General features: G+C 41.1%; 1 protein-coding gene across 3 annotated transcripts in view; it reads right to left on the bottom strand.

The window, feature by feature from the left end:
* Positions 1–27474, bottom strand: part of ARMH3 (armadillo like helical domain containing 3) — a 127635-nt gene that overhangs the window by 91618 nt on the left and 8543 nt on the right. For all 3 annotated transcript variants that reach the window (XM_075108220.1, XM_075108221.1, XM_075108222.1), the window contains 14 exons: positions 26926–27033; positions 25711–25803; positions 24734–24808; positions 23970–24056; positions 19560–19616; positions 18476–18519; positions 16901–16961; positions 15820–15866; positions 15073–15148; positions 12281–12374; positions 7380–7481; positions 3564–3622; positions 2130–2195; positions 963–1032 (listed from right to left, as the gene is read on the bottom strand). In XM_075108220.1, the coding sequence (XP_074964321.1) occupies positions 963–1032; positions 2130–2195; positions 3564–3622; positions 7380–7481; positions 12281–12374; positions 15073–15148; positions 15820–15866; positions 16901–16961; positions 18476–18519; positions 19560–19616; positions 23970–24056; positions 24734–24808; positions 25711–25803; positions 26926–27033 (1039 nt within the window). The remainder of the gene's footprint in view (positions 1–962; positions 1033–2129; positions 2196–3563; positions 3623–7379; positions 7482–12280; positions 12375–15072; positions 15149–15819; positions 15867–16900; positions 16962–18475; positions 18520–19559; positions 19617–23969; positions 24057–24733; positions 24809–25710; positions 25804–26925; positions 27034–27474) is intronic.

Here is a 27474-nt window from a genome sequence, read left to right as displayed (position 1 = left end):
GGGTGGGGGGAGAATGTCTTTAACATTTAAGGGCTCCCAGTGTGCAGATAAGAGGCAAAGAGTACAGAAATACAACTGAAAGAGATAAGTTACTATGGTGCAGCTAATAAACACTAACTGAATGCATGTGTGTTCTCTGCCTGACACAACTTCAGTATAAAATGCTTAACCCATGCCTCCTAGGGTACCAACGGCCCAGCAATATGACTTAATAGTGACTAAAAACAGTCTAGGGAAAGAATACATGAAAACTGGTAAATCTAGAAAGATTATTCATGCAGCTGTTGTGTCTTGGCTTCAACAATCACTTGTTTGAAAATGCTAGAGTCTGCTTCCATACCATCAAGCTTAAGAGTCATTCAGGGATCCAGACTCTGTCCATTTCTGCACCCATTTACACTTTTGGTCTCCACAGCAATGAGTGTCAGAATCTAATCGTGTTCTGCATGAAAAACTTTCAACTGAGCCTTTATATCCACATGCAAAACTAGCTACTGACATTCCTATTGGGGTTTTTTTTGCTCAGAAAAGGCTAAATGTGCAGAAAATGCCTTCCCCCCAACAAACATCTGTTCTTTCTGTAGGTCTGCCCTCATTGTATCATCTAGAAAGTAATTGTGACCAACTGTTACTACACTCTCCTAAAACTCTGAATGTATTTATCACCTGCTCTCCCTATTGTACTTATTCAGGTAAAGGGAGACAACAGGCTTCTGCAAAACTTACTGTAAATGCATACAGGATTTCTTGCTACCGAGCAGCAGCAGTCTTGGATTTAATTTCTCTATAAGGCAGGCAGGTATAGCGATGGCCAATCCATTGCTGGAAGTATCTTTAGTACGTAACTGCCCTCCTTTTAAGTCCATCCAACCCTTCCCTTAATAAACAAATCTAATACTTCTATTGCAGAACAAGAGATGCTTTGGGAACCACAAGCACACACATACTCTAATAATACTCACCAAGCACTGCACACACCAGCGGGCGACAGGGCAGGTTCTTGTCTGCTGCTTTCTTCCTATGTCTCATTGGCTTCAAACACACAAAGATAAAAAGAAATCAGTAGAAGCCTGAAGTGACGTTCTCTGTATTAGTGTATTTTTCATGCACAGCCTTCCCTTTGTCTTTTTCTCCAACTGCTACCTCACCTATATGAATCCTAAAGGCCGTGGCTGGAGCAAAATTGTGCCTGCTTTTCAGCATGCTGACCACTGGGTTTTTGTTCCACTACCTGTATAACTGGAGGACACTGTTACACACCGGGCGGGGGGAAGGAACAAAACCAAAAAACCCAAAAAACCAAACTGCACAGCAATTCCTCCCCTTGGGGGAGGAAAACAACAAAACACACTGATTTGCTCCTGACCCAGAAGTCTGATCTGCATTCTTAATAGCATGTGCAGTATTAAATGCTCTGGTCTTTATTGTAACAGACTAGAAAGGCTAACTGAAAGGAAAGTTTGTTGTTAAGTGGGAAGGACTAGCATCCTTGCAGTATGCTCACTATAAAGTAAGATGTTTGTTTCTGTCCTGGACTAGTGACACTTTCAAGTGCTGCTTCATTATCAGATGAGGTGGAACTTGCCAGTACCACAAAGACAGAATGCATTAAGTTAGGATAACCATTCAGGTTACAAGTAACTACAGAGCTTCATGAGCCAGGTAAGGACTCTTCCTCCACTGATACATACAAGAAAAAGCTCTGGAAAAAATACTTTTCACTGTGAAGGTGAGTCACCCCACCCAGGATGAAGCAAAAGCCAAATTAGAACACTCAGTGCAACTCCAGCTGGCTATTAATATATCACATGAGAACTAATGCTTGCTGAAGATGAAGGCAGAACGTTCATTCTGCCACTGAATTCCTCGGGTACCTCATAACACACAGCTCCTCCCCAGCTACACAGGCCTCCGAATTCACTGACAGGGCAACCAGCTCTTTGAAAGACTGAGACATTCTGAGAACGATTTCAAAATCATTCCTCAACTACTGCATTTCTCACAATATTTCCACATGCCTTAGCAATCTAGGTTAGGTGTCTGTGACACAGTTTTCAACATACAGGGACTCAAATCCTCTGTGTTCTCATCCCAAAGAGAGAACAGACCATCTGGAGGAAAAGACTCACCATCCTGTGTAGGTTTACTCGAAAATTCATGTTGTCATCATGCAGAAAAGCATTAGCATACTGATCCTATTGAAAAGAGCAAGAAAAGGGAGGAGATATGAATAGCCAATGAAGTGCCCAACACCTTCCATTTGCCTCTAAAGTCACAGGCATTTCAGTGTAAAACTCCCCAACACACAGCTGTAAGGTTAGAAAGCCACCTGTCACCTTCTCTTATCCCCACCCATGTCTCCAGTCACACAGAAGTGACTGGATCCCAACTCCCACTTTCGTTAAGTCTGCACTACTGCTTGACCTGTTAGCAATTTATTTTCCATCCTCCTCCTTTGCTCATCTAAACGCTGGACTGCACACACCACAGTGTCAAGATCCTAACAAGTGCTGTATGCATGAGGTGGCTCTCCAGCACACAAGTTCCTGTGACTGTGTGGACAAAGGTTTATATTGGTGTTTTGATGGACCCACCATGCCAAAAGCTACTGCAGTACTAGCAGGTAGATTTATCAGCTGTCCCACCCCTCAGGGAAAGCTCATTCCAAGACCAGCTCTAAATCAAAGTGATTCCTCCAGATAATGCACAGCAAGGTTGGGAATTAAATATAGCCTCCCTTTAATACCAAAACATGCCCTTGCTATATAGAAACAGAATTTCTTATCCTGTATTACCTATGCATCCACCTGAAGAACTCAAGTGACAAAAACATTTAACTATAAATATTTGAAATGCAGATTATTAGCTTTAAGACTGTACCCTGGAGAAACATTACATCAGAATCCTTACACTGGTTATCAACATCGCTGTTTTTTATTCTTTGTTGAGAATGAAAGGTCTTTACTTGCAAGCAAGCAAAATGCTAATGCCACGCAAACTCAATCACCACTCAGGACATCAGTCAAGCCATTAGTACATACTTTCCATGAGACAGGACCACATTCAGACAGGACTGCTGACATAGCTCTGTGATACTGCCTTCTCACCCTACTACCAGATTCACTACTTGTCTTTCTTGTGGGAACCTAGAACCATGCAGCTTGCTTTCAGACTCGTATCCTTAGGCAGAAGGGATATGGCACTGCCCATGTTTACCATGAACAGCACAGAGCTGAAAGCCATTAGCACATTACTCATCTAAAAGCCACACCACAAGGTCACTCAACAGCTACGAGAGAAAAGGCTTAGGTTCAGCCTTTTCTCTTGTCATCCCTGGAAGCTGGCTAACCCAAATAAGATGATCCAACTTTCAAGTTTTAAATCAATTTTAACACTACTGCATCAGGTTTATTAGCAAAATGTTAAGTGCCTGAGGTCCTCACTACTCTGTACCACTGCAGATCTTCAGCAGGAGCTGAAGGTCACCAGGAGGCAGGGGATGTGTATGCAGATAGAGCCCTGTAACACACCACCTGCTAAACAGTGTCACACAAGAAACCTACCTCTGCTATGCATGTCAGGATAATCAGGCACAGCTTGCCACTGTGTAGGCGGTGCTCATCTGCAAAGAAGCAAAAAACAAGTCCTGCATGAGCCACACAAGCCTAGCAATGCTGAAAAGTGAAATAGCTGTGGCAGCAAAAGGAAAGCTCAGCCTTGGCAATTCTTCATACTCCTACTTCCTCCATGATTGCTAGTAGTCTAACTATTCTCATTAAGCACTCACCGTCCAGCCTGACTGCTAAATCCCACCAATTTTTCCACCACTCTGCACCAACGGCAAAGTTTCTGACTTGAACCTCCAACAGCACTGTAACTACCAGTGGAGCATCTGTCTCTTTCAGTTTTACTTCCACATATATTCTAAATACTGGGGTTAGTCCCTGTCTTTCTGTCACAGCAGAGACACTTTTCCCTCTCTTAGACAAGATGGAAAGAAAAAAAAATCACCTTTGCTGTAGGTTATGAAACAAGCAGCAAAGCCTTGGTAGAGGCACAGCAGAGCAAGTATTCTTTGACATAATACTCAAAGTTCTAAGTTTTAACCCCAATACTGAGAGACATGACCTAGTTTGCTCTGTGCAAAATCATGAAAGAAGGAAGTCTGCAAAGACTTAACATTTTAAACCAAAGGAGTTCCACCCTGATCGTGTTCCACAACTTGTTATTCATCTTACAACTTCAAGCAGCTCTTGCCCTGAATGACAATTGGAGGGCTGAAAGACTCACAAATAAAGAAGGGACTAAGGCAGAAAAAGTAAATTTTTATTTGGATTATTTAAAACTCTTCTCTCTCAATTTTAACCTTGAAATACCAAAAAACCAAGACACAGAGTAACTTAGGATGGAAGAGACCCCTGGTCCAACCCTTGCTCAGAGCCGTGCCAGCAAAGACCAGGTTGTTCAAGGCATTGTCCAATCAAGCTCATTTAAAAAAAATAAATATCTTTCTTCTGAAAACCAAACCACCCACACCACACCCCTGCAAAACCACAAAAAACACCAAAACCCAACCACAACAACATACCTATAACTAAAGTCTGAGGAGGCTTAAAACTGCACACTCCCAAGGCTTCCAACAGCTTCTCTAAAGCGTAAGACTACTAAACATGCCATCCCAGACATCTGCCTTACAGTCAGACTTGGAGGAGGGGGAAATGTGAAGCAGTCAGACCACTTTCATATAAATCAGAGGACAGCATCAGCCAAACTCCTTGCATCTTTGCCGGTCACTTTTATAAACACTTCGTTAGTTCGTGTGTATATAGTAATCTATAAACATAGATAGAATGGGCTTAGCTAGCTGTTCCACCTAGTTTGATGCCTCTTTTGCTTTCTTTTCTGTGCTGCTGAGGGACAGATATTACTAACAAGATGTGCCCTGAAGCATGTTGGTTTCACCTTGCTCCACTAAGATGAATTTTGGAATGGGAGAAAGTTAAGTCTCTCCTATGTCTCCTTACCTCAGATAAAATCTTCAAAGTGAGAAGTTTTCTACTCTGGCAAAGCAGGAGAGATAGCCTCAAACAACTCTAATACACCGGAGCCTTGTTATTTTCCTATTGTAAGGCATCCCTGTATATTTCTGTAGGTGCTGCTGCCACTTCTCTCTCTGGGGATCGTGCTGCAAACGCTCAGTTTCACACCAAGTACTCTGCCTTCAGCCAATGTGTTGTGAACATCACGCCATTTTCAGCAGTTATGGGGCAGCTATGCAGGCAGTTACTCACACAGTCACTTCGTACTTTCATGGCATCCCTCATTAAAGGAACAAAGCAGACCACTTCCTATGGGGAGGTATAGGAGTATGAACCCTATTTTACAGATGCGAAAAAAAAAATGCAGTTTGTATTTCTCCCAAGGCAGCTGCCTCTGACTGACACAAGACAGAAAACAAGAGGAGGATCTAGTGAACACAGTCTATTAAATTATGCTCTCTGGGACAGGATCAAACAACTGTCTAGTCCTGGACACGGAACAAACCAGTCTCCCCTCTAAGCATTCCACCTGTCTCAAGACATTTGGAGTAAATTCACTCTTCGTCGCTTGTTGCTATACTGGTGTCACATGCTTGGTCTTACATAAGAACTTAAACCAGTCAGGCAGGGCCCCATCTATCAGCAAAATATAAGGACAGGAACATACCCACTAGAATCAATAAGCACTGGTTTGGAAGGCATGCTTTTCTGAATTATCAGTTTAAACACTTTTCAACTATCAGAGCTCATTGCCACATACTACCATGGTGGCAAGGAGATTAAGTCTATAAGCCACACAAATTTCAAATGTTATACAAGCTAGAACCAGAGTAAAGAAACATCAACACCTGTCTCACACCAGAAAAAACGCATCTCTCACTGGCTTGTTTAGTAAGGAATCCCCTCTATCAGATTTCACTCCATCTGAAACTAATCCAGTTTGGCAGTTCCTGAGGCCCTGTGCAGACTTTCCGTATTACAGTAGCTAGTAAGTGCCGAAGTTAAACTGAAAAACTTAAAATTGTTCCATCACAGACTTGGATCAGTAAGAGAGACCCCGAGAAAAGCAAATGAGAATGATGAGAGAGGTGGTAAGCCCTCCTCACATGTGCCATCTATAAGAAATGACTGAGCAAAGGTTGAGGTGGTTTAGCTTAAAGACAAAAGCAAGAGGAAACATGAAAGCAGACTTCAAATACACAAGGGCTGTCACAAAGAAGAAAGAAATAATCCATTCTCAGTATCTACCTTGGAGAAGACAACTATTAATTAATTTAAATCACAGCAAAGAATTTAGGATGCACGTGAAGCTTTGTCACAATAAGGGTAGTTAAACACAGGAATGGATAGTTTAAGAACAATGCTCCACTCTGAGTGTCTTCACTGACCCTGTTAGCGTCATCTCTGAGACAAGATACAGGTAAACCTGATTCTGCCTTGGTTTTGAGGGGTGTGCTAGATATTGTAATGAAATCCCTTTTGGTCCTAATTTCAATTATTCACTTTTTCCTCAGCTAGCTTGCATACTGAACAAGACAGCCAGGTACAATTTCACTGCAAGCTAGTAGATACAAGGAAACTTTCCTGCCTGCTCTCTTAACTCAGTGCCAAGCATTCATGAAGTTCAATAATCTATGTATTGTAGCTCTGCAGCTATCTTCCTGTTTTTGTTGTTACATCTAACTTAACAGCAGAAGTCAGTAATAGGCTGAAATACAGTACAAAGATCACTTGTTATGTTCATACTAAGGGTATCTTAAGCAGGAGATGAAGCAATACTTCAGCAAGCTGAAATTAACCCCCCACAAAAACTATCAGGAGAAACAAAAGGCACAATATGGAATTATATCTTCTCAAGCAAATTACTGCCAGTACAGTCTAAGTTACTGCTGTCTTCTTTATAATTAGAGCTGCCTCTTTAACCAGCAAGTACCAAAGGACAAAGGAAATATTTTCTTCCAATGCTGATCTTTGCCTCCTGTGTCAGCTTCTAAACGTTCTTAAAAACACAGCTCTCTGGTACATGACTTCACCTCTCTGGCAGATGGGTGAGAATCAGATATGCTCATGCCTCCTGCACGGGGACAGGCTTGGTTATTAGGTACTATTGTCATCAGTACATTCTTGCTGTATTTGACTTCTCTTCTGCCAGCATTAGGTCTCTCCTAGTCTCCTAACTCTTATCGTGCAATAAGAAATCATTTAATTTTCTCAAAAGGTCCTCTAAAAGGACTCCAGCTGACTTCTATTTCTGGCATCACTAGACATGTTCTTATGCTCTCCTGACTTTGAGAACCATTGCTTGCTGCATCCACAGCTGCATCAATGGAATTTATTTACCTTTTGTGTCCTGCATCACAATTGAGCTGTACTTCAAGAAGGTTATCAGCAGGTTGCTAGTTTGCACATCAGCATCCAAAGGCAGCTCTGCAGAGCTTATAACTGGAAGAAAACAGATAAGACATGTTTACCCTTCACAAATACAAGCGATAAATATGCAGAGAACCAAGTCACAGACTCACAGATCTGGGATAGGATCAGCTTATTTGCAGGGTCGCCGGACCTCCTCCTCCTTCATGACCACCCAGAAAAGACTTTGTTTTGAGGACTGGTACCACTCTCTCAGAGACCCTTTCTCCTGCTCTAAGTACAGGCTGTGGTACCCAGCAAAGTGATACCCTTCTCTATTCTGCCCCCACACCAAGGGAGATGAGCCTGCTGTTTTAGCACTCATCAACATTCCCAACCAAGGGAGCTCAATATATTCTCACCGATGTCCAATTAATTCTTAGAACCAACTCACACCATTCTCAGTTTGGAAAGAAGTGTTCCCAGCAAAGACCCTTCTTAGTTTCAGTAATTTTGGAATTTCAGTTCCAAAAGATCCAGATCGATTCCATTCCTTCCTCCTTCCTGCCTCTCTTGGAGAAGCAACACACAAGACAGTAATGTAACAATGATTGCATGACCAAAATGGTAGAAAAGAACAGCTTCATAAAAACTGAGAAGCAGAAGTAATCATAGGTTGTGCTAAAGAAATCATAACACTGCAGGGAGCAGAAATGTACTTTCCATACCTGCAGCAGAATAGCTGTCCCTTGGCATTTCTCTAGGATACACTCCTTGTTACCACCAGCTGTACTTTTGACACCTTAACACTGGACATCATCTGCCTTAGGCTTTAGAAGAAGCCATCTCAATTACTCGACTAATTGCACAACGTGCCTCCTGCTCACTCCCCAGGTACCATCTGAACCACTGAGTTTATGAGCTGTCGAACCTCTATCATGTGACTGAGCCACATTTTTACTGATGACTGAGCCTGAGCCGTCCACAAGGGCCATTCTCAGTCTCCTCATTCAGAAGCGCTTTACGAGAAATACTGAAGTGGGGGAAAGAGAAGTGGGAAAAATGAAGCATGCATTTGCCTGCAGATCCTGCCAGGTTAGGTCTGACATTGTTTAAGATAAATCAGCTCAGACAAAAAAAAAAAAAAACAAACAAACAAAAAAACACAGAACTGATGGAGCTACTCTAGGAGGACTTCAGTAAAGCATTTAATACAGCTCTGTATGAAAAAATAGAAGTGAAGCAGATAGGTGGGATCCAATACAGAAATTTAAAGTACAACAAAGATCCGGCAAAGGAGAAATAATTGGAGAAAATATTAGTCTGGGAAGAGATTACTACTTGAACTCGTATGTGTCAGTTTAGGGAATAGTTTTCTTTTTTGTGAGTGATCCAGGCACAAGAAACAGTTGCTTGCTAATGAACCTGTTAATGGCACAAAGTTGGTATATGCAAACACAGAGGAATATCAGACTGCGCACAAAGAACAGGATAAAACCAAGGACCAGATAATAAATACAAGACGAAATTCAACACTGCAAGCCATAAGGCTGAGAGCTGATCAGCTGCAAACGAAATGCTGTGATACCATGGTACACTATCAGATCACTAGATGACAAGCTACCAACACAAAGCACTGAAGAGCCTGGTCCTACAGCATATCCAGAAAGGCACTTCTAGCAGAGACAGGAACGCAGTAATGCCCTGCAGAAGTGCTGGTGAGACCTTGTCTCAAGCCCTGTGCGTAATTATGCTGATCCCATGTTTAAAGAGGAAGAACTCGTACTCGAGCAAGCTTGGAGAAAGGGTAGTCGGTTGATCAGATGAACAGAGTCCCTTCTAATGAGATAGCAAAATACACAGGTGAGTAACCCAACATATGAGAAAGAGCTACCTGTGTTCCAAAGTAAGGTTAACATCATGATAAATGGGTAAAAACTGACAAGAAACACAGGTTGGAAAGTCGAAGATTTCTAACCACGGAACAAGGTGCTGAAATTGCCTCCCAACAGGAATTATTGAGAAACAAATTTAACCAATTAAGACAGTTTGATAAAATTAAGGGATTCTATGATGATGCGCTTGCAAGCACAAGGCACGACATTCAAAGAGTCAAGGGGATCTTTTCCAGCTCTACATGCCTGTCCTGACATGACAATAACACTACTGTTCTGGCTGCCTAGGAGCTCAGACTCACAGGTTTTCACATGCAGGAGGTCATAGCTGACTTGAATTATGACCGCCAGAAGGCTGTCTCTCTTCTCAAGCTATAAAGATAGCCTAAGATAGGGCTCCCTTTTGCACTGGAAACAGATCTGCAGACCGCTAGGACACACGTCTTAAGAACTATATTATCTCTTTTCCATGTGTCCTCAGGAATGGTCAAGGATTTTCTCATTCTTGAGGAAAGAAATAGGTATTTATGACAAGATTGGACCTTGCAAGAAGGGAGGCATTACTCACATCTGATTTTTGGATGGCTAGGTTTAGGGCTCTGAGGGGGAAGTGATTTGTTCCTGTACACAACTGTAATTCTGGATCAAAGTCTGCTTTAACACACAATGCCTTTCATAATTTCAGCCTTATATCTCATAGCCCTGTAATGAGGCAAGTAAGGCTTATTTACCCCTGGAACTGGTGCAAGTACAGGCACAGATAGATGAAGGAGCTGAACCAACAGTAAAATGCAGGATTCTTTAAACTAAGCACAGAGGTGCCCAGAGCATAGCAGAGGTTCTCATGGAGCTCAGGATTATACAATCACCTTGAATACAAAATTGTAGCCCCTGGAAACAACAGGCCAATAGATCAACGTAACCTCACTGTTCAAATTGCATCAAAGAAATGATAATGGGGCTTTTAGCTTCTAAAGGCTGCACATCCCCAAGCGTCAGCCATTTTAGTCCAGTCTTGACACTCTAGGGCTCTTGACACATTGCTTACGTGCCCAGTCTGTTGGAAAAGTCTGTGCAATGAGACTGGAAGCTTTTTCACCCCCAATATTATGAATAGCTCAAAGATTTAGCTAAAAGTCTGAAAAATGTATTTATATCCCCAGTGGGTCCTTCTGGAGCTGTTACAATGAACGCAGTGAATGAATATTTAACAACAGTAAGCAAACTGACATTCAGATAACTATGGTGACAGGCACACTTGATTTACATATTATGGATCAACAGTTTCTAGCAAAAGTCTAATTTTCAAAAAAAAAAAAAGAAGGAAGCACTCTGAAGAACACATCACTGCGTATCCTGGTTCATGCTGCAGACCTTGATTTTTTTTAATAGACATTTTTAAACTTTAAAAGGTCTTAATTCATATCATTGGCTGACAACCAGAGAAATTTCACACAAGAATTTGAACCCATTTTCAATCCGTCCGCATTTTAAAAAGTGCCTGAAACCCATAGATGGATTTCTGTATATTGCTGTAACTTGAAAATAGCTCAACTACACTTTTTTTAAATGCAGAGAAAAGAAGAAAGCAATCTTTTCATTCCAAAGCCAAAAAGCCTCTTGCTAACTCTCAGCCATAGGCAAATTTTACAGCTGAGTTGCAAGACCTTAGAAAATGAGGAAAATTCTGACATACCTTTAAAACAACAGCAATACTAAAGCACCACCACCCAAATTAAACCAAGCCAAGGTCCTCAAAGAAAAAAGTCACTCAGAATAGTGATCAGCAAGGTGACAGCAAATAAAAATAAAGAATGCTTCCCAATGTAATTGCTGCACATTAAGATCAGCTCCTCTCCTTAAACTTAGCAAGCTTACAAGCCGCAAGAAGCCTCAAGCTTCACAAGATCACTGCCTCTGCTGAAAGCAGCATAGAGTTTTTGTTTGCTTTTGTTTTCTGGTAAATTAAAAAACGTGCGAGCAAGCTGTACATGTAGGTAAGCATAAATTCTGTCAGTTGTATAATATGGTGTGTGGGCGGATACATTTGCAACGAACACATTGAACAGAAGCCCACAAAATGCCCGTCCCTCTACATTTTATGTTATATGCACAGGGAGACTTGAGACATAGGGGGCTTTTTAACTGAAGCTTTTGATATCCATGGTAACCAGACAGAATTCATCCACAAGGAGGATCATCCTTAACTAGGATATCAAATGACCTGAATAGCTGATACAACTGAGTAACCCAGGCTGCTTTTCCCCAGGAATATTTCCAAACCGTGCTCTATTCAAACTGACTCTGTTCCTTCATTGAACACCTCCTTCAGATCAAGAGAATGCCATTAGAGTATGTGACAGCAGCCATTGGATTTCTTCTCAAAGTAGGCTATATCTACCCATACCTTAAACAAAACAGGGTTTATTTTAGATTATTTCAAAGTGTGTTTATGGGGACATGTAACATCTCATTTAGAAGAAAGATCTCAGGGCAAGCAGTCGTTTGCAAAGCCTATCAGAGAAAAGGCAACAAGAGGGAGGAACACCTCCACATCCAGGTTGGATTTAAATCCCAATTAATTCAAAGCTGGGGACAAGTGCATTAATGACAAGCAGGAATCCACTGCTATTCTCTGTAAATGTGTTCCAATTACAAATAATCCCAGGCAAAGAACCTGACACTAGAAATATTTGGAAGTAAAAGCGTACATAGAATAACTAATGGGCTGGGTGTATCTTCATGCAGATACTGGGACAGTATTGTTTTCAGAAGGAATATCAGCATAATTTCATTGAGCAATATACAAGGCAAAACAGAAATAAATTCAAGTCAAAGAATCTTGCTCATGTTTAGTAAGGCAAGTGGTCCAGGAAGAGATCACCAGGTTACATCTGCTCCAGACAGACCTCATAAGTTGCCATCTTAAGAAAATGCTTTGCTAGTTATTCTACAGTTTTTATTTCTTCTTCCCCAGGAGAATATTTTATTTCTTACCATCTGAAGAAGGCGGGGTGGTTCCCAGTGGAGTGACAGGCGTTGTTGGAATGGGGCTTGTTGGTGTTGTCATCAGCCCCATTTCGGGATGGCTCTAACAGAAAAAACAAATGCCCAGACATAGAGAGGTCAACAGCTTCCCCAGGCACTACTCATACAGATCACTAGCTCTACTGTTCCACACACTCACACAATAGACAGGACTAATGAAGTCTCAAGAAACTTCAACCCCTCCTCCAAAAAGCAAGGCTATGCTTCCTCACCTTGGACATCTACAGTTAAGCTGTACGTCAATTTCTTTACCCCACAAAACATACCAATACATCAGAAAGTGGTGGCTGTCCCCAGCAGGCAGATAATACACCCTTCCCCCGTGTAGAATGGGAAAAGGTACACAAAAGCCTACATTGTTTATAGCTTCCAATTCCCCACAAAATAATCCGATGGTGTGCATTTGAAGTCTTCCTCCAAGATCCTTTTATTTCTCTTTCTAAAAGGAAATTGTCCTCACTCCTGCCCTCCACCTGTTCATATTCAAAGATAATGACAATTTATTACTTCCTTGTCTCACTATAAAGCCCAGGCTCTGCAGGAAAAGAGTACATAACATAAATAACACTATCATTATCGATCCCCTCAGCTTCCATCAGTTGGTTACTCTCCCCATTTCATCTTTGCTAATAGTTGCCTGCCTAATTGCTGCTTTGACTTTACTCTTTGTAAGCTTCCAGATCTATCCACACTGGTGAGACTTTAGGCAATCTGCCATGCTATTTTAAGTCTGGCTGCCAAGCAGAGTGTCCATTTCATAGAGCAAGTTTTACATAAATGTGTCATTTGCCTTAATATATAATCATAATTTCAAAATAAAAGGGATACAGAACTAGCGATTTGATGTTAGTTTCGTAGGATTTTCACAAGTGGATATCCTGCACATTGACTTTTAATACCTCGTTTTATAAGAGAAACTTTAAATGCATGTATTTTATGGGAAGCACAAACACACATACCACAATTCAAAGACAATTTAAAATCATTACAGGTACTGATTTAATCTTTAAAATACAATTTTCCATTGAAAAATCTTACACAAAACAGGTTTGCTTCCATAGATTTTTGCTATGGTGTTTACCTTTCTTTTTCCCCAAACATTAACCATCAGTTGAGATATAATAGTGCCACCTAGCAGCAAAAACTGAGGACCAACAAGCTGGTAAGTATAACAAAGCCTTAACACTTCAGGCATCAACCCAACTGTGTCCCTGTTCTTCCTATGTGCCCAGACAGCAGCAGGTAGTCATTCATGCAGTCCCTAATAATGGACATGAACTTAGGCAAGAGCATTCATCGGCTTTTATGAGGTTTTTTCAAAGGATAGCATGACCTACCTTGCCCTCTCTTAAATGAGGGATTACAGACAATCCACCCAAGAACATCAGACCTCCACTTCAATTAAACCCACTGGTCAGTGGCCGCTTCAGCTATCACTTTCACAAATAGCTAGTTTATCCTTTTTTTTTTTTTTAGATTTTAGAATTTTAAATTTTAGAATTTAAGAGCTTTTACTGTAGCTGCTCTTTTTGCGCCCTACTCTTTTCCCCGCCAAAGACCTCTCTTCCCCCAGGGATATCTTGACCACAGAAAGGCCTGATTTGGTATTTCATAGAACTGAAAGAGCAGAAATCTCTTGCAAGTGGTAGGAATAAATAACCTGGGATGAGAGAGGCAGGGAACCTCAGCAAATTAACCATCCGTGGAACAGAAGCTTTCTTCAGAGGCAGTAGATCTGACTATCACACCTCTTCCATCACCACTACTGTCAGGAGTCCCCAAAGAACTCCTCCATCATACCAAGTGTCTAGCCTGCGATGTATGTCTGTACTCTGAGGACCTGAAATAACTGGAGGAAGGTGTTAACTGGTTTGCTGATGTCATTTTTCTCACAGATTACCAGCAGTACTTACAAACAAAATTAAAAGCCTAAACCTGAAGGTTTTCCTAAACACATCAGGCTATCCTCCCAGCCAGCCAGAGCACGATCTCCATATCAGACTCATCATCCACCTCCCAGCAATAACCACCTTTCCAAACTCACACAGTGTTTTGAAAAGCATCCAGAGGTTTGTGATCAGAGGTATAGATAAGACCACTGCTTCTTAGAGGGCTGCCATAGCTATTTCTTCACCATAAACAGCACAAGGAAGAGTACTATGCTCTGGCAACAGTCTCCCAAGCCAAAGGTGTTGGGGTCTCCAAGAAACTTTGAACACAAAACAGTGTTTGACACAACAGTCATCACATGTTGATTAGTCCCCAAGCAAGAGAAATCCAAACAAACAACATGCAGTCTGTGCACACCCAGACTGGTCAATTCATCCAACTTTGGAGCTGGATCAGCCTCTTTCCCTCAACCCTAGCTTAACAAAGCATGAATAGCTCTGATAGCTGCAGCAGTCTTATCCCCACCAGTCCACTCACTCCATCCTCCCCTTAACGGGGGTATCAATAGGGCACAGAAGGCACTCCACACAGCCCTTCCCATTCAGTGGGAAAAATGGCTCATTTGAACATGAGCTGTGCCCTCAAAACTTTACCAGGTAGCATTTGCTAAAAGTACAATAAATCCAGGCCCTGGCCTACTTCTGATCTTTCATGCTTATCTACACCTACGACAAGTATGGTGGCAGGGTAGGGGAGTAGAGAACTTATCTTTTCACCAACTCAATTTCTGACTCTCTAATTTCAAAGACATCCACTACAAAGAAATAGGCAAACATTGCACTGAAACTCACTTGTGCCAGAACTGTGATGAAATTCCGGTTTAAGTGAACAGCTTCATAGAGGGCCAGAAGGATCGCTTCATTCGTTCTGTGGAACGGATACAGGCAAAAGCACAGTTAAGGGCTAGCACCAGATGAGATTCTCAAGAGCAAAGTTTCTCAGAAGCATGGCCTGTCTGAACGGAAGAATTTTTTTTTCAACTATATAAAACTCTGCCTCTGCAATCCAGTTGTTCTGATTATTAGTAGTACTTAGCAATCCATAAAAAGAGCTGTTTTTAGAGCTCGGCTACAGTCTTTGCTCCTTTCCAGCTGAAGGTCTCTCTCGTTGCTCAGTGTTTTCCCTTTAGAGTCATTTCCTTTAAGGGCAGAGGTTCCTACAGACACCACAAACCCTCATATCTATCACTTGCCCCCTTGATTTAGAAAGCATTTTCTTGGGGATAAGAGTGCATGAACCATCACTTCCCATCTGCCACCTCCAACATTCTTATTATGTGCCAAAAATGCCTCATAAAAACCACAGAGGGTTTTTTTATACACTTCATCACAAGCAATTCAGCTGTGGCTTCTCTTGCTGCACCCTCCTCACTGCAGTGAGAATCCATTGTTTGCAGGGGTGTAGTACCATTTTAGTTAAAAGAGAACTTGTCTTTCTAGTTTGCTTTTCTACATTAGAACAGCTCCATGATGGACCAGATCATGTTGACCAGTGTAGTGAGTTTCCATTCATCGTGTAACCAACACCTGTGCACTTACTGGACTGAGATCTTCTCATCAGCATCTGCTATGAACATGCTGCCCACCTATGGAAAGAAAAAGTATTGCACAGGAGGAATTTGCGAAAGCTGTTAGACAACAAGAGAGAAGACGGATTTAACTAAATCAGAAGTGCCCTGGAAGACATGTTCTCATCAAGGCACACATGCAACTTTCTAATACCAGTAAAATACAAATGTGAAGCAGGATGACCATCTACAAAACACACTTTATTTTGCACTACTGACACTGCCCAATGCTCCACCTGTCAAATCACAAAAGAGGAAAAAAGACTGTATCTTGAATCCCTACCTGGATTAGTCTGTGATTCTGTAAGAGAACAACAGAGATCATTTCCTATCTGCATGCCCCAAAGTGGTAGCAGTTTTACCTGTGTCACTCCTGACAGACGGCTGTCAATGCTGAACTATCTTTACTTACAGGACATCTTCCTGTCAGTTAGATCTCAGACTACAGTTAAATCTCAGACTACAGCAAAGCCAAACCAAACAAGGTGAACAGTGGATACTCTTTACAAGGAAGACATTCACAATTGCCTTTGGATGATACCCCTCCGAAAATGAAGACACTGCCCATAGCAGAATCCAAGCTTACTTCATAGCTACAGGCATGCACACAGGCTTGAGAAACAAGACAGTAAAAATAAACAGATCTCTAAGGCTACTGACAGACAAAACTGCCTCAAAAATATCCAGCTTCTCTGTTTTAGACTACATTAGCAGAGCAACAACTTGTTTTTAAAAATAAGTAGCTGTTTAAAAATGTCCAACAAGTAATTGTGATTTTTAAAATGAAGTAAACTAGAATGAAGTTGAAGGAAAACAATTTCAATTATAAACATCAGAATAAAGATCTCATCCTTTGAAAGACCTTTCCCAGCCAGACAACAACATGCTCCTCAGAATACATCCATTTCAGTTGTATTTGGTTTGGATTGGATCAATGCATCTCCTCCTCCAGAACCTACAGCCCAAACTCACAGTTTTTGGAAACAGCCATCTGCTGAACTTCCATGAAGGCACCTATTTTAAGAACAGAAAAACACTGCTTCCTTGCTTACCATATTAGTTAGAGCCGAGAAGAAACCACTCTGGTGTTCCTCTTCCTTATCTTTGTATTGCCTGCACAAAAAAGAATAACGATGAAGCTTCAGGGTTAGAAATGGAACTAGGGTTATTTTGCCTAAATCCCTACGAGGTGGTCTTATCTGAAAAGGATACAGGATGGAGAAAGCTTCAGCATTCGCAAGCCCTTTTCAAGAACTCACAGAAAGAGATGCAAAGGGTATTAAAATATTTGTAAATTGTGTAGAGTTAAGTGGGGCTGCTGAAAGATGCGAGACTGAACAATGCCTGTGCTGTTACAGAGGATACATCCAGTCTGGGCCAACACTGAAGGGAAGGCACTGAGTGACTTAGGAAATTTTGTCCTGCGTTGGCAAAACAGTAATGAACCACATGAACACACAGAGTCAGTAACCACAGGACAGTTCCATTTCAATCAGCATCTGCTACAGACTAAACCAGAATCTACCACCCTACGGCCAGCAGAAACCATGAGGACCATTATGGTTCATGGCCTGATCCCATGTTCCTGGAGTAGGTGAAGTGACTGGAACTGGAGTAAGTAAAGTCAACAAATAGGTTGGGTACCGCAGATTTAAGCTAAGTTGCTTCAGTTGGCATTTAAATGGACTAGCAAAGCTCACATTGCCATTTATTGTGTCTTACAGGAACCTGATGCAACATTCAAAGGAAAAAATTCTAAATTTTTTGGGAAGGTGGAAAGAAAGAGCTAAGCAAAACAGGCCATAGTCTGAGACAGCTTTTGTCACAATGAAGGAAGTTATGTGGGTGAGGTTCTCTCTGCTTTACTCTAATAATTTACTCTGTTAAATATATTTACATTATTTGCTGATCTTGTAAGTCATCCGCTTATCTATAATAGCAGACCTTCAAAGGAATTAAAACATTTTTCTGGATACTTTGAGAATCCTACTGCACAAAAAAAAAAAAGTCTTGGGTTGCTCAGGAGAAATTGCTGGAAGTGTCCAAATTTTTCTGAAGCACTTTGTTCTTAGGAAAACTTAGGTATTTTGTGCTGTTGCTTACAAAGCAGGGGCTGGAAAGAGGGTACCCCTACCACTGGCTTTCTGGCACTTTCTTCATAAGCAGTTAATGCTTTCCACCATTCATAAGACCATACATCCCCTAATTAACTCTGATCTGGCATGCAGATAGTCCTGGATACATTTGGTCTTTTTAGATTTTGTTTCAGTTAAATCAATTTTCTAACAGAGAAGTACTCAGCAAATCATTTATCTTTTCACTTGGCATTAAGATTTTACACAAGGTTCATACAGAGGTAAAATCCATGATAGTAAAAACATGCAATAGATATCTTCCCCTACAGCAAGATCTCTTCTGAAGCACATCAGCACAGCTGGTACAGATGCATTTACACTTGCAATGACAGCAACAACCGAGCTGAAGTACCTCAAACCATAAGACTATTCCCTGCCTCTCCAGGTACATCAGGGCTGTTAGGTGATAAGTGCTTTAACACAAAAAAAAAAGTTTGTGGAAATGTACAGCAACTATCATGCACTGAAAAACAAGAGACAATTAGGTTTTACCTGTTATATTCTGATAAAGCCTGGGCAATTACAAGTCCCATTCCCTGAAAAAAGTGTTAAAGAAATCTTTACATTACAAACCTCAATGCAGGAAATCACACACAGAACACAAATAGCAGTGCTCCCTCCCTCCCAAAGATAACCTAGTGTGCTATGAAGAATTTCCTCTGAAGCTGTTTGAACTATTAAGACATGATAAGAAAAACATCATCCAATAATCAAGACACCAAAATTTAAAGTTGAATATCTAATTACTAAGTTCAACAGAGAACATTTACTCTCCTTGGACCTCCAGACAGAGCTTAGTCACTCAAGAAGCCTCAATAAAGCAGCAAGAACTTCAGAAGGAAACTGGTGTCAGAGTAAAGACATCCAAAAGTTCAAAACAAAGGTCATAAACACTAGTAACCTTTCCATTTCTTGCAAACAGCCTCCACAATTCCACAGCTATTGATCTTCCTTTCTGTCAAGCTAATTTAATTAACTCAGAATAATCATTCTTGCCCTTTAGTTAGCATGGAGCTTGCTTTTTCCTTCATGCCTAAAGAACAGCTTCAAAGTCCAGACCTGACATAGCTCATAGTGTGCTACCAGTTTCTATCCAGGCCTGGATATGAAGCTTATGCAGTGGCTACAACCCAAAATATGTTGTAGGATTCTTGTCTCAGGTACAAGCCTCCACTAGGCTACAAGAATTGGCTCGTGGACTGGTAAAATCAGATGACACAGCACTGGAAATTAGACCATCTTTGGCATAAGCTATCTTGTGTCTTTTCCACACACGACAGCAAACAGTGTACAGATAGCGCATAAATGTATAATAGATCAACTTTAGCGTGTTCCTTGCTACCTAGCTTTTTAACCACTCCCACCATTTAACTGGTGATCAAAATGTCCAGATCAGGAGCTGCCTAACCTATTGCAAGAGTACAGTTAGGACAGAAACCCACTATACTGGTGTTCTTTACAGTAGCACTGTTCCTAGACCTTCTTTCTACCAGACACCATGATTGCATTCATCACACTAACACCGCATATGAAAGAGCATCACCAAGAGCACAGAGGAATCAAGTCAAATACTCACATTGAGTGTGGCCTCATCATCTACGATGGAGAGCTTCACAATGTAGGGATTCACTGACTGCTCAGGGTCAGGGGAGAAGGAAGAAAAAAAAAAAAATCAGTTTTAAGTTCAGCCTTCATGAAAAAAACCAACACTATTCTCTTTCCAAGTTTACCCAACCACCTGGGAAGATTCTCTCTCCTGTCCCACAAAGCAGAACACACAAAGAAACAGGAGTCACAGCACACGCTAAGGCCTTTATGCCTGGGACACCTTCTCTTCACTGGCTGAGCCAGGCAGTCTCCTGATTTAACTAAGAGAGGGAGTTTCTGCTCCTCTGCTAGTTCACCTGTCAGTCTTGAAAGTGGAGCAGCTGTCCTGCAAGCCTGTTATCTGTGACACACTGTTATGCAGCAGGAACAAGCAGCGAAGCTGGGACTGAATATTAGTGTTCTGATATCACTCTTTTGCAAAACCTTGCGAAGACTGCTTAAAGGAAGGAGGACCCAGGAAGGCATGACCGTTATAGACTCATCTGCTGCTGGGTTGGAGCTCAACACTTCAACAGTTTACACCACTGAGAGCTAGGAGTCTCTGGAGAATATAAATTCTTGAATTTAGCTGAACAAAGCACACAGGCTGCATCTATAAAGATAAGTCCTAATAATTTAGATCAGCATCATGCATTTGTTTTTCCTTGTTTATATGTGTCAGTGCAAAACTAATAAGGTTGATTTGGAACCAGGACAGAGAAGAAAAGACTCTATGTACTACATGCAAAGTAGATGGGAAGACCAAAACACAAAGCATGCATCAGATGCAGCCCTACAAGTTACAGTTACCCAACTGATTTGCCCGCAGCTTGGCAGCAAGTTAAAAATAAGGCTGATCAGAAAACACCACTCTCTCAATTATTTGGTGCTTTGGGAGGATCAGGCTTTCTTTTTGGTTCAGAAAAGAAACTGATCAGAACAGAGCCAAACTCAGACAGTCTGTCAGCCTGTCTGTGGCAGCACGCAGCCCTGTCTGCTGTCTCAGAAAAAGACAGAAAACTCACACAGAACCCATCTGTGCGCAAAGCATGCAAAGACACTTCCTTGAGGCTGGAGTAGAGGCTCCTATTGAGTAACAATATATGGTCCTCTCTGTACAAACATGCTACCCTTCAGAAATTAAGTTTAGTCAGTGTCAGTAAAGCTGCAGCAAGCTTCACAAATTCGTAACTAAATATAGATTAAAATCCATCCTTGTAAATATATTTCAGTTTTTCTGATTTCAGTCATTCTCTTACTCTCCTTATGCAAGAAGGAGGACCTCTCCACACCACAGCTCACATACAGAAGAGAGGCCAGCCTGTGACTCATGACCAATAAAAGTGATGGGGCTTTTCCAGGCAGTAGGCAGCAGGGCTATGCTGGATTAGAGGCTTTGCAGGGTTATCCACATTCCCAGATGTGAGGAGTAAGCAGAGATACTACACTGACCAGCGCCACCAAGCTGCCCTGAGACCCAGTCATACGTTTGGTCCCATCATGGAAAGGGAAGGGGAGTGGGTTTGTTGTCATCTCCAACCTATGAACTCCCTTCATGTTCCTGTTGCTCTTGACTTTCCAAGATGTGTTCCATGTCTCCTGCCTCTTGGCAGCAAGATGTCATCAGTGCATGGCTGATAGCGTCATGAATCTGGTCTAGCTTGGTACAGATCTCTGCCCTCTATCTCTTCAATTGTCATTTCTATACCAGCAGAATTCTGTTTAGTAATTCCTGTCTGAAGTATTCTATTCCCCTGATACATTCCTTGTCTCCTCTAGGCTTCCCTCACTCCTTAAGCAGCAGGCAGATGACTAACCAGCATAATCTACATACAAAGTGTTGCAGTACAAAGCATTATATGAAGAAGCACAAAGGTCTTGCCGAAGGAGTGAGATCTCCTCCATGCCCCAAAATGTACCTCCACCTCCAACGCAAACCTATGGGAAACAATTTTTTTGACAGGAAAAGAAAAAAGGAAAAGAAAAAAACCCAAGCTAACCACATATAATTCCTAGTTCAGTGCTTAACTTATCTTCACATCTGTAACACAAAGGCCAGAGTCCACTCAATTATCCTTGCAAGAGTCTTCCCTGAACACTCATTAGGGATGATTCAGCAGTTTTGCTGCAAGCCCTGATGAGTCCATCTCCTCTGCAAGCAGGCCATCTTTCAGGGAATTGGAGCTTAAATAATTGTTCTTTTTGTTAAAGAGGTTCATTTAAAATAATTTGAGTTGTGTGAGACTTAAAAAAAATATCAATTTCTGTCTCTTCAATGCTGTTTCGTCGGCACTTGTAGTTGACTGTATCAAGGAGAGGCAACTCCACGTAACCAGACGTGAAGGGCTGTCGGATACACTATATGACAACTAGACAAAGGGAAAAACCCACGTTTTGACTAATTTCTTTCAGCTCTGCCTAGCAAAAGACACAATGTACAATTCTAGCAGGTTGAACATGAGGCAAAGAAATTTCCACCTAGATGTTATCAAGGAATTTAACTATTTAAAAGTCACTACCTGATTTTGTTTTAGCTTGCTATTCTAGCAGAAATCCCTTAAAACACTGAGAAAGTAATCAAATAAAAACTCTTCCTCACAGTATTTTCTCTGTCTGGCAGCCTTTTGTGTATACTTTGCTTCATCATTTTCCTGATATAGTTAATTGTTTAGTTACTCTTTTACGTTTTTCTCACATAGTATCAAGGTAAAAATATTTTCTCTGAAATCAGGACTAGGATTTAAAAAAAAACAAACATAAAATATAGCTGAAGACTTAAGTATATATTTGGAACAACTTTTGAAAATTACTCAGTTTCAGATCAGGGACATATCTTTAAAGGTTCCATGTAAAGACATGTCAATAATTTTCATCTCCACTCTGAAGGTGGTGAGGTACTGGAACAGCTTGCCCAGAGAAGCTGTGGCTGCCCCATCCCTGGAAGTGTTCAAGGCCAGGTTGGATGGGGCTTTGAGCAACCTGGTCCAGTGGAAGGTGTCCCTGCCCACGGCAGCAGGGTTGGAACTAGATGATCTTTAAGGTCCCTTCCAACCCAAACCATTCCATGATTCTATGATTTTTACTCCTAGAACAGAATTTAATGAGCAAGCCAAGATCTCAGCCACACTGGTAATGAAAACATGGACAGATATTCCCCAGGGCATTTGAGAGGAGACTACAAAATTCACATCCCAAAAATACAAAAGAACATCCTGAACACACTGGTATTCACGTTAAAGACAGACACAAAATCATAGTCAACTGATGAATTTTCAGCCTAATTAGATTTTCTTAAGCAGCTGGAAACACAATTTAGCAACCAATGAAGTTCAGAACAAAAGAGAACCTATCAAGTGCAGCACAGTTAACTAAAAAGAGAACTCCAAAGGATTTGAGGCATGAAATTGTGCTACAATACACTGACAAACTGGCAACCACCAAATTGGCTCTAAGGGCCAAAGAACAGCAAATGAAAGCAGCTACTCTACTTAAGGACTAATTGCCTATTCTCTGGGTCTATTCATAATTCAAAACAAGATCTGTTACAAAACCAGGTAGGTTTTGGAGCCTACCCAAACCTAGTAATTCTGATGAGGGGGTATTCCAGCACTTTCCCATTTTTTGCCAATCTAAGGATATTAAGATATTCCTGATTATGGAAAAATATAAGATTGACCATTAAAGCATCATGCCTCATGCAAAAAAAAGCCAACATTAGGTCGATTTTTTGACATTTGAAGTGTTTCTTTTTCATGGTGATGAATAACAGGAAAAATGGGAATACACCAAAGTAGCCGACTAATTCAGAAAAAGGAAGATGAATAAAGTTTCTCAGAGAGGAATCAAAGAGATGGAGATAGACTTCTCTTGGAAACAGTAGCTGTGATGTTTCAGTTCATTCTTTGGTCACAGCTTCACCATCTCTTCTGGGGATCTGTGCTCCTTCAGTCTGCTAGTCAGGTTCTGAATCACAAATTCTGTCTGAAGCCCAAGATGACTGACAGCTCATTTTACTTTGGAGATTATGTATAACCTCACAGTTGCATACACAGAGACAAACGTGAAAGTTTGGTGTAACAGTAACCCTTCCAAAAGGACTTTCTTCAGACTACTTCCATGAAGGAAATGCAAATCCCCTAGGTAGTTTCTTTCATGTTTGTACAAAACGAGCTGTATGAATATCATACACATTTGATTATAAACATACGTCAGAGACAGATACAGTTAGCATAATATGACTGCCTTGCAAAACTTCTATAGCTCTGTACTGACACCCTGATAAATGTTATACTGTGTACTGCTAAAAACTGTACTGTAGGCTGCCTTAATAACCCAGAGGCCTGTGTAAATTAATAAAGTAGAGAGAAGTGGTGGTTTTGTTATCCAGAAGAATACCTACCTCATACTTTCTGTAGTTGACCAGCAAGGCAAGAAGGACAACAGCATCATAGCCATGTTCCCTGCGACTAAGTGGGCTGGACAGGATCTGGAATAAATAATCACACTGTACTGTTCAGGCCTGCTTCAGGAAGCTTGCAGTGACTCTCAGACAGTGTGTGCCTGTGAAACGTATGTGTAAGAGCAAATTATGTCCTAAGTGAAAGAGGGTATTTAAGGTTTAGGGAGTGTTGGTGCTTCTAAGACGTCTGCACACAGAGAAGCTTATTTATTACAGAGAGGATGCACATAGGCTTTCTGGGCATAAAGGGCAAATACATTTCTCAACAGCACTGGACGGTATCTCAGTGCTTCACCAACATTTATTTGTGCAAGTTTCTTGGTTTCCCCAAGCCCAGTCCCACTTCTAAAAAGTATAATTTATCAAAGAGCAGAAAAAACCTCAATATATCCAGACTGCCTTTTGAAAAAAGTTCCTTTGACACAGGAATTATCTGTGAAATCAGGCCAGAAATCTGTTCAGCTTCTATCTATGCACAAATGTCTCAAGTGAAATTACTTTAAATACTCAGTAGTGACTAAAACCATCAGACTAGAGTAAGGAAGAGACAGCATTTAAAAAAAAAGTCTGTGACTGAGCTATGAATGGAAGCAATACAGCATGCCAGTCAACTATGCTGTACTGAAAAAGCTGAAAAGCAAATACTTCACCAAAAGCTATCACCATGGAAGAAGAGCCCCAGCAGTAGAAAGAAGAACCCTTACCTGTAAAATAGCTTCAAATATGCTGTTAATCATGACATACTCCAGGATGGTGTTCTGGCTAATGTTATCTGTCACCTGAGTACAAACACAAGTTTTAAAATCTCACCCGAAGCCTCCACAATGCTGTAGCTGCCTCTGGCACACACTGGGAACAGAAGAGTTCTACTACCAGATGGGACACATTTATCCAGAATTTCACACTTAGTCAGCAGCTCAAGGTGTGACTAGCTGTAGAGCTAGACACAAAGTAAAAGAAATCTGTCCTGCCTTCCCCCCTCCCTTTGGCAAGAAGCATGACCCACGTTCTAAGAGCTCCCCCTTTCCTCTACAGATTGATATTTTACACAGCTGCATGACAACAGCCATCAGCAGCTTGAAGCAGGCTGCTATGCAGGAGGCAGAGAATGAAAAAACAGGGTGTATATGCTCTACTGAGTACCTTCCCATCATGAATGGGCAGTGAAGACCTCCCACCCACCCAATTCTCTTACCACAGCCAAAATAGTTCACAGTTAACCATCTCCAAGAGATGATGAGTAGCCATTTGTTCCAACTTCCTCATTTTTCACATCCTCACCACTCTTGTCTACTCCGCACTTCCTGTCTTCCCTCAACCCATCTCCTCTCCTCCCTTTCTATCTCAGACACCCTAAATATCTTTTTAAAAAAAAAAAAAAAACACACCACCAAAAAAACAAACCACCCACAAAACCCACACCTGTAAATCCAATTGACACTTCCTCCTGTGTCTCTCCCCTGGTTGGCATCTATCTTATAAGGTGAAAACAGTCTGCTCATCTGTATTGGCACTGTGGTTAGAGCAATGATGCATATTCCGGGCTGACCCTTGTTATTATTCACAATTTCTCCTCCTTAAGCTTCACACTGCAGCATTCTGTTCAAGTTTTGAGACCGCTCCATCCCTCAGGATGGTGCTCATATAAGCCTTTAGGTTATTATACAGCTTGTTTATTTACCGTCACCAAGCACAGAAGTAGCTTCAGACACAAGCTTTTGAGGCTTTCAGAACCTTCTGCGCAGAGGAGTGAGTCCAAGCTCTCCATCAGATTCTAAAGAAGAACAATCACGTTATTTAAAAGTAATATTTAAAATTATTTGAAATGTTTGTTACAAAAAGCTTTTTGGGAGATTCAAATACAAGAGCACCAATGTAAAGCCATGTTATTCCAGAGTCAATAATTAGGCTGTTAATACTGTCACCCAGGCCACATTCACACTATCAGTTCTCAACATTGTTTTGTGTTAACTACATTTTAATGACTAGAGGCGTAACATCATGATCGTTTTCCAAGAGTTGCTCTAGAAGCATGAGAGATTTTTGTACACATATAACAATAGGTTTTATTCACAAAGTAATTCTGAGCTCTACAAATATGATCTTCCTTTTGTTTGCAAGACAATAATATCAGCGGGTTGTGGTTTTTTTTCAATATTCCATTTCACTTGTAGGCACCATGGGATTTTTTGCAAGCAGCACACCTCTAATTAATAGTCATATATTAGTTATGATTAAAAATAGATACTATATAGCTGTTTGGAATATATTCATAAATAGTTGTTTTCCAAATACCAAGTTACAGGTAATACAGTTATTAAAGGAAAAGTGTAGTTCTGATAGGCAAGTTGCTACTTAATATTTTCCCCAGATCTGCTACTATTTGTAGACAGATGAAAAATTACTACTTATTGTAGAGAGATGAAAGATACAAGAGGAAATTCAGCTTTATCACTGATTGCTTTGTTATTTCCCAAAACTCAACATCTTTATAGTGAAAAGCATCAAATAAATTTGAAATGATACATGTGCTGATGCAAATGTGAGAACACAGGATATGACTATCAGCTAAAAATTAAGCTCAAGGTACGAGGTTCAATACTAGCTACTAACGGCCTGCGACAGCCTTTTCTGGCCTTAAGATTTCTTAGCCATAGTGACTGCACAGCATGGAACTAAGGGAACAGAAAGTGCTCTGTTATATTACTAACAAACATGGGACCCCAAGTGTCTTTGTGCTACTAGCAGGTAAAGAATTTCAGGACAGTTGTTTTTAATAAGTGGCTGGAATATTTCCCCCAAAAGCTGCACCTTGGTAGACACACTTGTTTACAAATCACTGCCCCTACAACAAGGCTGCTGTGAAACCTGTTTCTCCACATTGCCAGGGCCTCACCTTCATACATAGCTCTGCCTTATCAAAACCCACAAGCATGTTGATGATGTCAAACCCAGAAGTGGATTTGTTCTTCTGGTGGACACCCCGAATCAATGCACACAACGTCTGCAAACGGAAAAATCAGAGGGTAAGATGTAAGGCAACACTTACAGATCAATAGCAAAACCCGTCCTAAGACCATCTCATAGAAGTGGCAAAGCACAGGTATTTAAATTAATACCACCAGCCTGGAAGCCACACATACAGAGGTGTACATATTCTGTTTTAAATCAACTTTTCCCAGCTTACTGCCTGTCCAATGTCTCCTACAGATGACTTCTCCAAATCTAAAATTCATGTCCTGTATTCCTACAGCTGAGACAAATGCATTCACCAAATGGTAAGAATCAGTCTGTGAACTAATAACATCAAACATCAAGACTGAATAGGGGAGTCTCCTGCACAAGACAGGGGACAGCATAGCTTTGGTAAGGAGCAGCCTGCAGGAAAATGACTGTTAATTCTGGCTGACAATTCTTCACAGCTTCTAATTAGGAAGTGTCCAGC

The sequence above is a fragment of the Phalacrocorax aristotelis genome, chromosome 12 (assembly GCF_949628215.1).
Source record: "Phalacrocorax aristotelis chromosome 12, bGulAri2.1, whole genome shotgun sequence".
Classification (NCBI taxonomy): domain Eukaryota; kingdom Metazoa; phylum Chordata; class Aves; order Suliformes; family Phalacrocoracidae; genus Phalacrocorax; species Phalacrocorax aristotelis.
This window is presented reverse-complemented; position numbering and strand designations above follow the sequence as displayed.